At 40.8% G+C, this 12,795-nt stretch overlaps 1 protein-coding gene across 5 annotated transcripts in view; it reads left to right on the top strand.

Moving 5' to 3' along the window:
- Positions 1-12,795, top strand: part of map3k4 (mitogen-activated protein kinase kinase kinase 4) — a 98,771-nt gene that overhangs the window by 75,909 nt on the left and 10,067 nt on the right. For 4 of the 5 annotated variants that reach the window (XM_053231146.1, XM_026942993.3, XM_053231145.1 and 1 more), the window contains 8 exons: positions 2,955-3,104; positions 3,661-3,822; positions 3,966-4,099; positions 4,222-4,300; positions 4,477-4,555; positions 4,733-4,826; positions 10,546-10,637; positions 12,646-12,726. In XM_053231146.1, the coding sequence (XP_053087121.1) occupies positions 2,955-3,104; positions 3,661-3,822; positions 3,966-4,099; positions 4,222-4,300; positions 4,477-4,555; positions 4,733-4,826; positions 10,546-10,637; positions 12,646-12,726 (871 nt within the window). The remainder of the gene's footprint in view (positions 1-2,954; positions 3,105-3,660; positions 3,823-3,965; positions 4,100-4,221; positions 4,301-4,476; positions 4,556-4,732; positions 4,827-10,545; positions 10,638-12,645; positions 12,727-12,795) is intronic. The other variant, XM_034301375.2, reaches the window with a different exon arrangement.

Here is a 12,795-nt window from a genome sequence, read left to right as displayed (position 1 = left end):
TGCAGTGTCACGGTTCTTCTTCTGTCTCCTTTTATCCTCAAGACCAACCCTGCATGCTTTCTCAAAGGATGAGACAGCTTGGTGAATGTTGTGTCTCCAGACCTTGCAATCAGCAGCTAGAGCAGACCACGGGCCATAGTCAATGTGACAGGCACCAAGGGATTTCTTCAGAGAGTCCTTATATCTTTTCTTTGGTGCCCAATCTTGTGTAGGCAATGGTCCTCCATCCTGGAAACATGCCCTGCCCAGCGCAGCTGTGTCTTCAGTATGTGGCCTTTGCCTGTTTAGGGACTTCAGTGCTGGTGATGAGGTCAATCCAGTGGATGTTGAGGATAGTACGGAGGCAGCGCTGATGGAAGCGTTCAACGAGTCACAGGTGGTGATGGTAAGTGACTCAGAGCCCTACAGGAGACTGGTCAGTACAACGGCTCTGTATACACTGATCGTTGTGCCTTTCTTCAGATGTTTGTTGTTCCAGACTCTTTTGTACAGTCTGCCCAATGAACTGCTTCCAATTGACAGTCTGTTGTCAATCTCTTTGTCGACCTTGGCATCCAAGTAGCTGAACTGGTGGACTGTCTTCAGCTCTGACACACCAGTGGTGAATCGGGGAGGGTGATAATCTTCCTGAGGTGCGGGCTGGTGGAGAACTACTGTCTTCTTCAGGCTGACTTCTTGTCCGAAGAGCTCGGCAGCTTCCGCAAAGAAGGATATTATGCGCTGCAGAGCTGTCACCGTGTGCTCTTGGATGAGTTCCTCCATTGTATTGGTGTGGACCTTTAGTCACCTCAGCTTGAACAGGCTGCCAATGGTGCAGTATCACATGTAGACACCGTCTTTGTCATCAAGGTCTACTGTGATCCTTTGGAGCATCATGCTGAAGAAGATCGTGAAGAGAGTCGGGATGAGGACACAGCCTTGCTTTACACCGTTGCCTATTCGAAAGGGTTCTGAGAGATCATCGCTGTGTCTGACTTGGCCACGCTGGTCCTTATGTAGCTGGATGATCATGTTGAGGAACTTTGGGGGACATCCTAGTTGTTTCATGATTTGCCACCGACCTTTTCTGCTCACAGTGTTGAACACTTTGGTAAGATCGACAAACGTCACGTACAGCCCCTTGTTCTGTTCCCTACATTTCTCTTGGAGCTGTCTGAGAACAAATACCATGATGGTGCTCCTGTTAGCTCTGAAGCTGCACTGGCTCTCTGGGAGCAGTTCTTCTGCAATGGTGGCTACCAGTTGGTTCAGGAGTACTCTTACAAGGATTTTTACTGCAACGGAAAGCAGAGTTATCCCCCGATATTTGGAGCAGTCTGACTTTTCCCTCTTGTTCTTGTACAGGGTGACAATGACCACATCACAGAGATCCTGTGGTAGTTTGCCTTGTTCCCAGCAGCTGGCAAAGAACTCATGGAGTTTTGTGTGTAGCACTGGGCCCCCAGACTTCTAGATCTCAGGTGGGATTCCATTGACTCCTGCTGCCTTAACACTTTTCAACTGCTTAATGGCCTTGACAGTCTCTTCTAGGGTAGCAATCACGCCCAGTTCTGTTTTCTCTGGCTGTTGTGGGATGCGAAGGAATGCTGAGTCTTTGACCATGCGGTTGGCACTGAAGAGAATCTGGAAATGTTCCAACCACCAGTTCAGAATGGACACTTTGTCTGTAAAGAGTGTTTGGCCGTCTGAACTGCGAAAGGGACTCTGGACCTGGTGCGAAGGGCCGTACAGTGCCTTCATCATAAAAGCCCCTGAAGTCACCAGGAGGTTGGTCCACCACTCGTTCTGCATCTCCCAAAATTTGCACTGGCTGTTGCTGCATATATGGAGGAAGGCTGCTTTCTTATCAGGACAGAACGGCCGAGCAAGGTGCGCTTAGTGGTTGGACCTCTTTTTCGCCAGCGATTCTTGGATCTCCTGATTGTTTTCATCGAACCAGTCTTTGTTCTCCTTTACAGAGAACCCTAGGACTTCTTCAGAGGTCTGCAGGATAGTGGTTTTTAGGTGTTCCCAAAGCAATTCTGAAGAGGAGTCTGTAGGGCAGCTGGGATCCTCAAGCTAGAAGTCTGTGCAGGACTTTTTTTTTTTTTTTTTTTTTTTAATTAATTTTTTTTTTAAACATCCTGCTAGGTTCTATTCCACACCCGCCACTTGTCCTTTTTCGTAGGAACCACTTGAAGAGTTAGGGAGTACACACTAAAGGGCATGGCACGCTGCTTGTTTTGAAGTGTAAAGCGCATGGATAAAATACGGTCTGCATGACCCGTTGGCAGGTTTTCAAATTTGAATGCAATGGAGTTCCTAACCATAAAGCCAACGCCAGAAAGGCATCTCTCAATCTTTGGCTTGCCTGACCAATAGAGGGTGTAACCTGCACCATGTTTTTGAAGGCTGCCTTCCTCTGGGAGGCAGACTTCACTGAGAGCAGTGATGTCGACATTCAGTGTCACCTTGACACATCGCCTTGACAGTTCATGAGCAACTAGAGTGGAGCGCCGTTGCGGGCATCCCCTGGTTGCTGAGTCGAGCATAGTTCTGATGTTCCAGCATGCGAGCTTTAGTCCTAGCGCACCCTATAAAGCAGGTGTAGCAAGCTCTGTAAAAATGGGGGGAACCGATGAGAAGGTGTTGCTATGGACACAGTAATGCAGGAGAGGCCATATGCAGTGACCTCCTGCCTGGCAATCCAGACAGTGGCCACGTGGCGATCACTACACCGGTAAAGGAGAGGTGATGTATCATACATACATTTTCTCTGGGTGAGCGAGACATCCTGCCCAGAGCCAACCCCCCCCAAAATAATATAGTCAGTGCTATTTCAATTATTGCCTTTCAAAATGACTCACAGACTGAACATGAATACACTTCTATTATGGTTATGTACCCCCATTGCTTGTATGTGTTCACAGTCAACTCTGCATCTGAATTCAAATGTTTCTCTGAATATCCTTCAGGTGGAGAATATGTTACTGATTGTAATGCAGTCTGGCCACCTCGTGGCCCAGCGCAAAGCCTTCCAGCAGTCTATGGGGGAGCTGTTAACTCTAAGGCGTGAGCAGACTTCTAGCCAGCCCCTTATTGCCAAAGCACTGGAGCAGCTCAAGGTATTACAGTTACTGTATCAAATTAGAATGTGATCGTGCTGAATTCGACAGCAAATGTTTTGGTGGGCCCATATTATGCTAAACAATACTTAACCTAATTAGTCAACCACTCACATTTCAGTTGGTGTTTTAGGGCCTGTGCTAAATATGTACATTTTATGGCCTGCACAATTGGTCACTCACAACAGGTAAGCCCTTGAGTGTACAAGGCATTTGGGACAGAGTGTTTTCAGTGCTATGGTTCTGTGCAATCGATAATTAGTGTTGTGTAGTATTGCAAGATGGATAATAAAAAAATAATTATGGAGGATGATTGGTACGCATACAGGAGATTCATAAACAATTAACATTTGGCTAAGTAAAAAAAAACACTACTAATAAATAATTTTTATATTAACATTGTTTTCGTGTTTAAGAATTTTAGAAATTTGTAAGAGACTTTTAGCATGAAATTAACATTCAGGTTGGCTGTAATTGTTGACACCACTTAACCAACTACATACTGGTGTTTTTCTCTCCTTCTTTTCCTCTCTGTCTTTGTCTTTCTCCATGCTAGAATGAGGCTCTGAACTTGTGCAATAAGATTAACAGTGCCATCGACCGTGTAGAATACATGTTCACCTCTGAGTTTGAGGCAGAAGTAGAGGAGTCTGAGTCTGTAACCCTTCAACAGTACTACAGAGAAGCCATGATTCAGGGCTACAACTTCGCCTTTGAGGTTTGCATGTATAGGATTTAATTCATCTCTCCTTGCAAAAAATTAATGCAGATTTTATTCCTTTATTGATTTTGTGTTTATAACTTATCTATCCAGTTTATACTTAAAATAACTAACCAGCAAGTGATTTTTTTAATCTATAGTACCATAAAGAGGTGGTGAGGCTGATGTCAGGAGAGTTCAGGCAGCGGATCGGGGAACGCTACATTGCCTTTGCCCGGAAGTGGATGAACTATGTCCTAACAAAATGTGAGAGTGGAAGAGGTACCCGTCCCAGGTTAGCCCCTCTCCTGCTGTAGGCATCAAATGGGTGGGTGGGAGGCATTTTGTCATTTGAGGGGAAAAAAAAAATGTATGGTGTATTGATAATGTTGGCTTTCTCTGTATATGGTGTGGTAGGTGGGCAACGCAAGGCTTTGATTTCCTCCAAGCCATTGAACCTGTTTTCATCTCTGCACTGCCTGAAGATGATTTCCTGGTAAAGTGTGATCTCTGAAATTTGATTTCAGCTGTTTTTTAGATAGTAATAATATCAACAATACATTCCATTAATATTGTGCTTTTATAGCACTCAAGGTTGTTATACACAGACACAGACAAAATGGGTGTTTTTTGTTTTGTTTTGTTTTGTTTTTTTAACTTTTTGTTTTTCAGAGTCTTCAGGCCTTGATGAATGAGTGTATCGGCCACGTGATTGGGAAGCCGCACAGCCCTGTGTCTGGTCTGTACCTTGGTTAGTCTTTCTTTTCTTTCTTTCTTTCTTAGTGATTCTACCCTGAAGCATAAAGTCAAGTGTAATAAATTTGTGTCTACCTCCACATTCAAAAATAATAATATTTGTAGCTTAGCAGCAGCAACTGATTCAAGTACTTCATTTTGAATATGTCGTTTTTAAATACTTTATGTCCAGCTCCTCGGAATAGTCCTCGGCCTGTCAAAGTTCCTCGATGCCATAGTGATCCTCCAAACCCATCACTGTTCATTCCTAATACAGAGGGAGCCAGGTGGGTCAGGCGTACATATTCTGCCTATTTATTTATGTATTTTACAATACTGTATTTTAAGGAGCTAATTCTGTTCACCGATATTTAAAGATGTCAGCAATAGTTTGTCTTAAAGGTAAATATAAAAATATAATAGAAATAATATAAATTTAAGTAAAGTTGTGTGCAAATGGTTGCATAAGCCAAACCAAACAAACAAACAAAAAAACACATAGCTGATTTGCATTTGGTGACGCCCACAAAGCTCCATAAAGACAAATCTAAGTGCTAAAATGAGAGTAAACAAAAGTGAAAGTTTTATATGCAGTCAGGTCCATAGGTATTTAGACAGTGTCACAATTTTCATAATTTTGCCTCTGTATACCTCCAATGGATTTGAAAAGAAGCAGTGAAGATGTGATTGAAATGTAGACTTTCAGCTTTAATTCAAGGGGTTTAACAAAAAATATAGCATTAACAGTTTTGGAATTACAGCTGTTTTTTACAGAGTCCCTCCAGTTTCACAGGCTCAAAAGTAATTGGACAATTGACTGATAAGCAGTTTCATGGCCAGGTGTAGCCTGTTTTCTTGTTATTTCATGACAAATTAAGGAGAGAAAAGGTCTGGAGTTGATTCCAAGTGTTGAGTTTGCATTTGGTAGCTGTACATGGGAACTCTCAATATGCAGTTCAAATACGTGTCTATGCAAGTGAAGGAGGCCATCATTAGGCTGAAAAAACAAAACAGACTTATGAGAAAGATAGCAAAACCATTAGGAGTGGCCAAATCAACAATTTGGTTCATTATTTAAAAGAAGGAATGCACTGGCAAGCTCAACATCACTAGAAGGCTTGGAAGACCAAGGAAGACAACTAAACTGAATGATCGTGGAATTCTTTCTAGCCACGTCAAGAAAACTCTAGAGGAGGTAGCCATATCATTGTCAAAGTCTACAATCAAGAGACACCTTCATGAATGTAAATAAAAACAATTTACCTCAAGATGGAAACCACTGGTAACACTCAAGAACAGACAGCCCAGATTAGACTTTGCTAGAAAACCTCTTAAAAAAAAACAAAAAAAAAACCTGACCAGTCCTGATGCAAGATTAACTTGTACCAGAATGATGGGAAGAAAGGAGTATGCAAGGCAAGGAAGGGCTCATTATGCAAGGCATACATCATCTGTCAAAAATGTGGAGGCAGAGGCAGAGTTATGTCATGGGCATGGGTCACTGGTGTTTATTGATGATGTTACTGCTGATAGAAATAGCAGGATGAATTCATGAAGCATATAGACCTATACTTTCTGATTCAGTCAAATTCTGCAAAACTGATAAAATCTCGCTTCACACTACAGATGGATAAAGACCCAAAACATACCGCGAAAGCAACCCAAGAGCTCCTTAAGGCAAAGAAATTAAATGATCTAAATGGCTGATGACCTCAGCCCAATTGACCATGCTTTTCACTTACTGAAGAAAAAACTGAAAGCAGAAAGACCCACAAACAAGCAGCAGTTGAAGGCACCTGCAGTAAAGACCTGGCAAAGCATCTCAAGGGAGGAAACTCAGCATTTGGTGAAGTCCATGGGTTCCAGATTTCAGGCAGTCAAACTGCAAAGGATTTGCATCCAAGTATTAAAAATTATCCTAATATTTATGATTGATAGTTTGTCCAATTACATTTGAGCCTGTTTAAATGGAGGTACACTGTACACTGTTTAAGCCGGCGACCAACTGACATCACCAAACTGTTGCATTCTTCTTTTGTGATGCTTTTCCAGGCTCATAGCGTAGCTTCTTTCAGTTGTCATTTGATTTAGGTTGTTTCTCTCTTCAGTCTCCTCTTCAGAAAGGTGAAATCCATGCTCAGTTGGGTTAAGGTCTGGTGGTTGACTTTGCCAGTCTAAAACATTCCACCTTTTCTCCCTGATGACGTTGTGTTGGTAGTGTGTTTTGGATCACTACCTTGCTGCATGATGAAGTTCCTCCCAATTAGACGGGATGCATTTCTATGTAAATTGGCGGACAGGATGTTTCTGCAGACTTCTGAATTCATTCTGCTGCTACCATCATGAGTTACATCATCAAGCACAGTAGAGGCTGTACTCTCTCCACCAGCTGAGGAAGCACAACCTGCCCAAGGAGCTGCTGTGCCAGTTCTACAGGACTACCATCAAGTCTAAACTGTGCTCATCAGTTACCGTCTGGTTCAGCTCTGCCCCTCAACTGGACAAGAGCAGACTTCAAAGGGTAGTATGGTCGACAGAGCACATCATCAGGACCAACCTGCCTTCCCTCCAGGACCTGTCCAGGTCCCGTGTCAGGAAACAGGCTGGGAGAATTATAAAGGACCCCTCACACCCTGCACATAGCCTGTTCAGATTCCAAAACTATGGCGTGTGCTACAGATTAATCAGGACAAGAACTTCCAGGCACCAGAATATTTTTTTTCCTGGTAGCAGCAAAGATTATAAACACCCTCCCATAAACCACAATTCATCCCCACAATATACAGTATTTATTGTGCAATACATATACTGTTTTCTAACAAACTGGGCAATCACTGCACTTTAATATCACTTTACTGTCATGTGCCAATATGTTAACTGTTCTGTGTGAGTGTTTTTTAAGAATGTCTTATGTTTGCACTGTGTTCTGTGTGAGTGCACATTAGATTGTTATGTTTGCACTGTAAACTGTTATGTGATAGCTGTCATTAGGTTTTTGTATTACTCTGTCTTGTTTTTGTTTGTGTAAGTGTGCAGTGTAGGATCAACATATAAACTGATATAAACTGGCAACAAATTCCTTGTATGCTCAGGCACACTTGGCCAATAAAGCTTAATCTGATTCTGAAAAGTAGTGAGCCTGTTCCAGAAGCAGCTGTGGAAGCCCAAGCCATGACACTACCTCCACCATGCTTGACCAGTGAGCTTGTATGTTTTGTATCATGAGCAGATCCTTTCTTTCTCCATACTTTGGCCTTTCCATCACTTTGGTAGAGGTTATTCTTGGTTCCAGAACTTTAATGGCTCATCTCTTTGCAAATTCCAATGTGGCCTTCCAATTCTTTCTGCTGATGAGTGGTTTGCATCTTGTGGTATGGCCTCTATATTTCTGCTCTCAAAGACTTCTGCGAATTGTGGATTGTGATACGTTCACCCCTGCCCTGTGGGAGTTATTGTTGATGTCACTGACTCTTGTTTTTGGGCGTTTTTTTTTAACAGCTCTCTCAATGTTTGTCATCACTGCGTTTGGTTTCCTTGACCGACCTGTTCAGAGTCTGGGTGTTAGTACACCAGTGGTTTCTTTCTTTTTCAGCATATTCCAAATTGTTCTATTGGCTATTCCACAATGGCTTGGCTCAATTTTCCCTTTTTTCTCAGCTTCAAAATGATTTGCTTTTCTCAGCCACCGTTACATCCATAACCAGTGTTCTATTTCACTACATCTAACCTCCAAGACCAGTGTCTAACTCCTGGATTGCCCCTTGATGTGTTTTGAGCTCACATTGCAGGTCCATGCTTGCAATGTGGTGCCGCTGTGACCCCACACTGCTCCCTATCCAGTGAGGGAGGCATCTGTGGTACCTGTCTCTGTCCAATGGGAACTCCTATCTCTGGTTTCCTAGGCATACCCCTTTCTTGAGAAAGGTTTCATGTCTTCAGTGGGTCAAGGTCTGTGTCCCTTTTGCTGATATCACAGTTTGTGTCTGTTGATCAATCCTGGAGTTTAACTAATGGTTGATGATCTATCTCTGAAAGTCCCTTAGTTCCATCAGGCTGAAGCAAACCACTGCCATGGCTGCGGTCAACAATCCCGCCTCTTCAGCCACAATTGGACGTAGTGGCTGGCTAACATCTTGCTGTCAAGCACTGTGATTTGTATCATGCTGTGGCACGAGTGTGGTCACTCACTGAATCCAGCTCTAGACTGATAAATTATCTGATTTTCTTTTGTGTTAGGAAGTTCTTTTGTGAGTTCACCCTGAGACAGAGCAGATATACTTTTGGGGTCTGAAATTGGTGAGGCCTCGCTCCCCGAGAAGATTGGGCAACAGCAGAACTGGAGTTTGTATCCCTGGGATATCATCATCATCATCATCAGGACCCATTCATTTGATGTAGTCACTGTTCAATTGGTGATGTTTGCGACCATGACACATCTTGCCAGCAGTCCCTGCCAGTCACTGGTGGGCTCCGTGGGCCTCACTTAGGGCTCAACCCATGGGGTGGATCAGGGCACCTGGATATTTGGGCCCTGGGTGAGTGAGTCCTGATGCATATGGCTTAGATGAGGCCTGTAAAATAACTGGTTTCAGGGCTTAGGCCACAGTGTCTTACTATATTCAGGCCATTTTAAACACAATTGTCCAAAGCCTGCCAGCTGTTTCTGTTAGATGGCAGAGGCTGATGCTGGCCCCTCCCTGGCTGTTGTTTCCGAGCAACATGGCTCAGTTGCCACTTTCCATGTAACCTGTGTAACCAGGCCCCTGTGCTGCCCCTTATAACAGCAATAACATAGCTTTCTGCACCATTCCCAATGAGCAGAGGTAGCCAGATCCACCCCAGCTTGATTTGGAAAGTAAAGTGCAACCACCTTGTAACATGAGTACAACACTGCTGCAGACTTTATATAACATGTAACAGATTTTTACTTGTTTTTTAATTCAATTATTACTTGTTTGTCTATTTTAGTAAAACCATTACAATACTGAATATGATGAACCTAGGATTTAAGTCTCACCACCCAGTAGCTTGTACTTAGAACCCCACACACTTGATTGATCATTTTAATAATCATTTGGCAACACTTCATATGACCTTCTAAAATGTATTAATAACTTACCTATTAACTGTAAAAGGCCTTGCAGAAGAAATTCAAAATAAAATTTCAAATTCAAAGCATCTGATATTTTTGCATGAATTAACAGTTACATAAAAACAGCTCTGAATTGTTTAAAAGATTTGCATAATTTCATTCTGTACTACTTGCAGTCAATGGGCCTCATTTATCAATCTTTTAGTAAAGTTGTGTGTAAAAGTTTGTTTAAAAAAAACTGAACTGAAATGTCTACCAGATTTACAAAGGTTTCAGAAATGCTGAAATGCTGACAAATGCAAATCACCCTTAAATTACCAAGCACGTGCACGGCACGGCACAAAATTTTCTAGATAGTATTTTTAGTCCCGAGTCTAGTGAACGAGCATGAGGATGTGTTTTAAATAGCGACTCCAAAGCACTTCTTTAGGTTCTCTGAATAAGGGTGTCTGTTAAATGTTGTACACATAATAAAAAAAAGCAATTTAACCTCAACAGAATATTCCATATATAAAAGTGCAGTAATCCATGCAAATTAAATGATTTGAAGTTGATAAATTTACACATACTCAGGAGAAGGAGTGGGATACAAACATTTTTCTGAATTTACGGGATTTTCATGAATAGCAGATTTCTTGTGTAAATGTTCATACTAACAATTTACACATAAATGTGTTCATACCCAGCCTGATAAATGAGGCACTTTGTTGTTATTAAAGTTTATAAGTTGCAGGTTACTGAGTTTATCAGATCAGATGCATTTATACTGTAATGTATTGCAAATTTGCACATTATAAATACTTAGACTTTGTTTGCATGCAACTTGTATGTTTTGGTAAGAAAGAACTTTCCAAAAATAACATTAGCAGTTTTAGTGCAGCTACACTGATACAGTGTTGTTTGGATTCTTCCAGTGTCCACGAGAATGACCGTCTTTCATCAGTGGCAGCTGAATTGCACTTCAGATCCCTTAGTCGCCACTCCAGCCCCACAGAAGACAGAGAAGGTACGATCTATGTCCAAGAGCAATTCTGTTATATTCAGAATATTTAATTACCTAGGGCTACCCCACTGCTCAGGGAAAATATAAGTGATTAAAATACCTACAGATGATATGCAGCAAAATCTCTTTGCACTGGTGAGGCCATTTTATTCCTGTTGAGAATGTAGAGACACTTACCTAGAGACAGCACTACCTTGGCTGTTGTGCACTGCTTGCATTTTACTCTTTGAAGCTGCACTCAAATGTTCAATCAAATTCAAATTTTGACCCCAAGTAGACAGCTATATGACATGGTAATAAATGACAGGAATGAAAAATAATCAAGTTCCCACTGTTTCAAACCAATTTTAAATATCTACCATGAAACTAAAAAGAAAAAATAAACTGAGATGGTAAACTGATGGTAAGCAGGGAAAAACTTTCTTTGAGAAGATTAAATGCTAGAAACATTATGCTATAATGTGTAATATATTAAAATTTTGCCGTGAAACAGATCTATATTTGTTTACTATACCATTTGGGTCCATGCACCAAGGGTGCAAAGGATCCTCTTGTTTTTGGCATGATGATGATGATTAATAATAATAATAATAATAAACACTTTGGGCATTTTTGAGGTGCTTACCATGATAGAAACCTCACAAAACTTGGTACACAGGTCAGAGGTGCATGCCATCATGTGGCAAAAGATTGCCCAGGTGTGGCCCAGGGACACTATAGTGCCCCCTGTGACATTTTTCACTGTAAATGGGAAGTGAGGCTTAAAAACTAATCTTTTAAATCCTCCTTCTTGATGGCTCATCAGAGACATACCAAATTTGGACAGCATGATATGAACATATCCATGATGTTAAATTGCAAGGGAATTTTGATATCTCAAACAGTGGTGATGCAGTCAATTAACATGTCACACCACACAAACATAAATTTTACTGAATTTTACAAACAGCAAGCTACTCGACCCACCTCTGGGTTTAAACAACAATATTTTACTTCTCCTCCAGAACAAATTAAAAAAATACACGGAAATTCATCACACTCAAAAGTCAGTGTTGAGTGCAACCTGAAAACACTGAAAATGCAGAAAATGCAAATTTTTAATGTTATTTATTGATATTAAATGGCAGTGCCATGGTAACACAATGAATTAGCATATGGCACTGTTTAAACAGAAAGTCTTTCATTATTTCACAATGCATCATTGCTGATATTGCTGATATTTCAAATGTGTAGTAATGTACTGTTCCTCACACCTGTAAAATGCCAGCATAGTAATACAGTCTGGTCCATTTGAACAGTGACATAGTTATTGTTATTTTATCTATCACAGTATATTGGAGTTGACATTAAAAAAATGAACATGAGCTCAAGGTGCAGACTTTCAGCATTAACTTGAGAGAGTTTTTATACTTATCTAAGACCTTTACCACATGGATATTGCGTATCTGGACAACATATAAAAAGTGCTGTAATTCCTACACTGTTCACCCAATTTAAATGTGAATTTAACATTAAAGGTGAAATTCTGCACTTTGAGTGAATATTCATTATTTAATTTCAACTCCAGTATACTGTGATAGACAGCTAAAATAACAATAACATTGTCAATGTAAAAAATAAAGTGCACATCAAACACTTTTATACATAGTTGTATGATATGGACTGTTCTTTTTTTTTTTTTTTTTTTTTTTTTTTTTTTTTTTTGTCATAAATTGCATATTTCTTGCAGTTATTGTTCAACATGCTCCAAATCTCCAAGTACTTAGTACTTTCAAGTGTCAAGTGGCTTTTTACTTCAGTAATTCAGTCATTTCTCACAGTAATTATGACTTGTGCTAACTTAGATATAACCTAATCTGCTTGGCAAACAGTTGAAAACAGCTCAACTACAGTACAGATGGGAAGATGTCCTCAAGTAAATTTGACATAGAATAGACCTAGAATACTTGTGCTGATTTAAATTGGTCATTGTGCTGTTCGATTACTCAATTATTTTGTCTTTCCTGTTTAGAGCCATCATATCCAAAAGCAGATCCAACTGCTGCCACCCGCCGTAGTTGGGAACTCCGTAACTTTATTTGCCAGTCAAAAGGTTAGATTTAAAAATTAATAAAGCCAGTTTTTACTTTTGAATGATGAAATTAATCGTTCATAAGTGTTC

This window comes from Pangasianodon hypophthalmus, chromosome 28 (genome assembly GCF_027358585.1).
Source record: "Pangasianodon hypophthalmus isolate fPanHyp1 chromosome 28, fPanHyp1.pri, whole genome shotgun sequence".
In the NCBI taxonomy this organism is placed as follows: Eukaryota; Metazoa; Chordata; class Actinopteri; order Siluriformes; family Pangasiidae; genus Pangasianodon; species Pangasianodon hypophthalmus.
The sequence above is the reverse complement of the archived record's forward strand: the minus strand, read 5'-3'. Positions and strand labels throughout refer to the sequence as shown.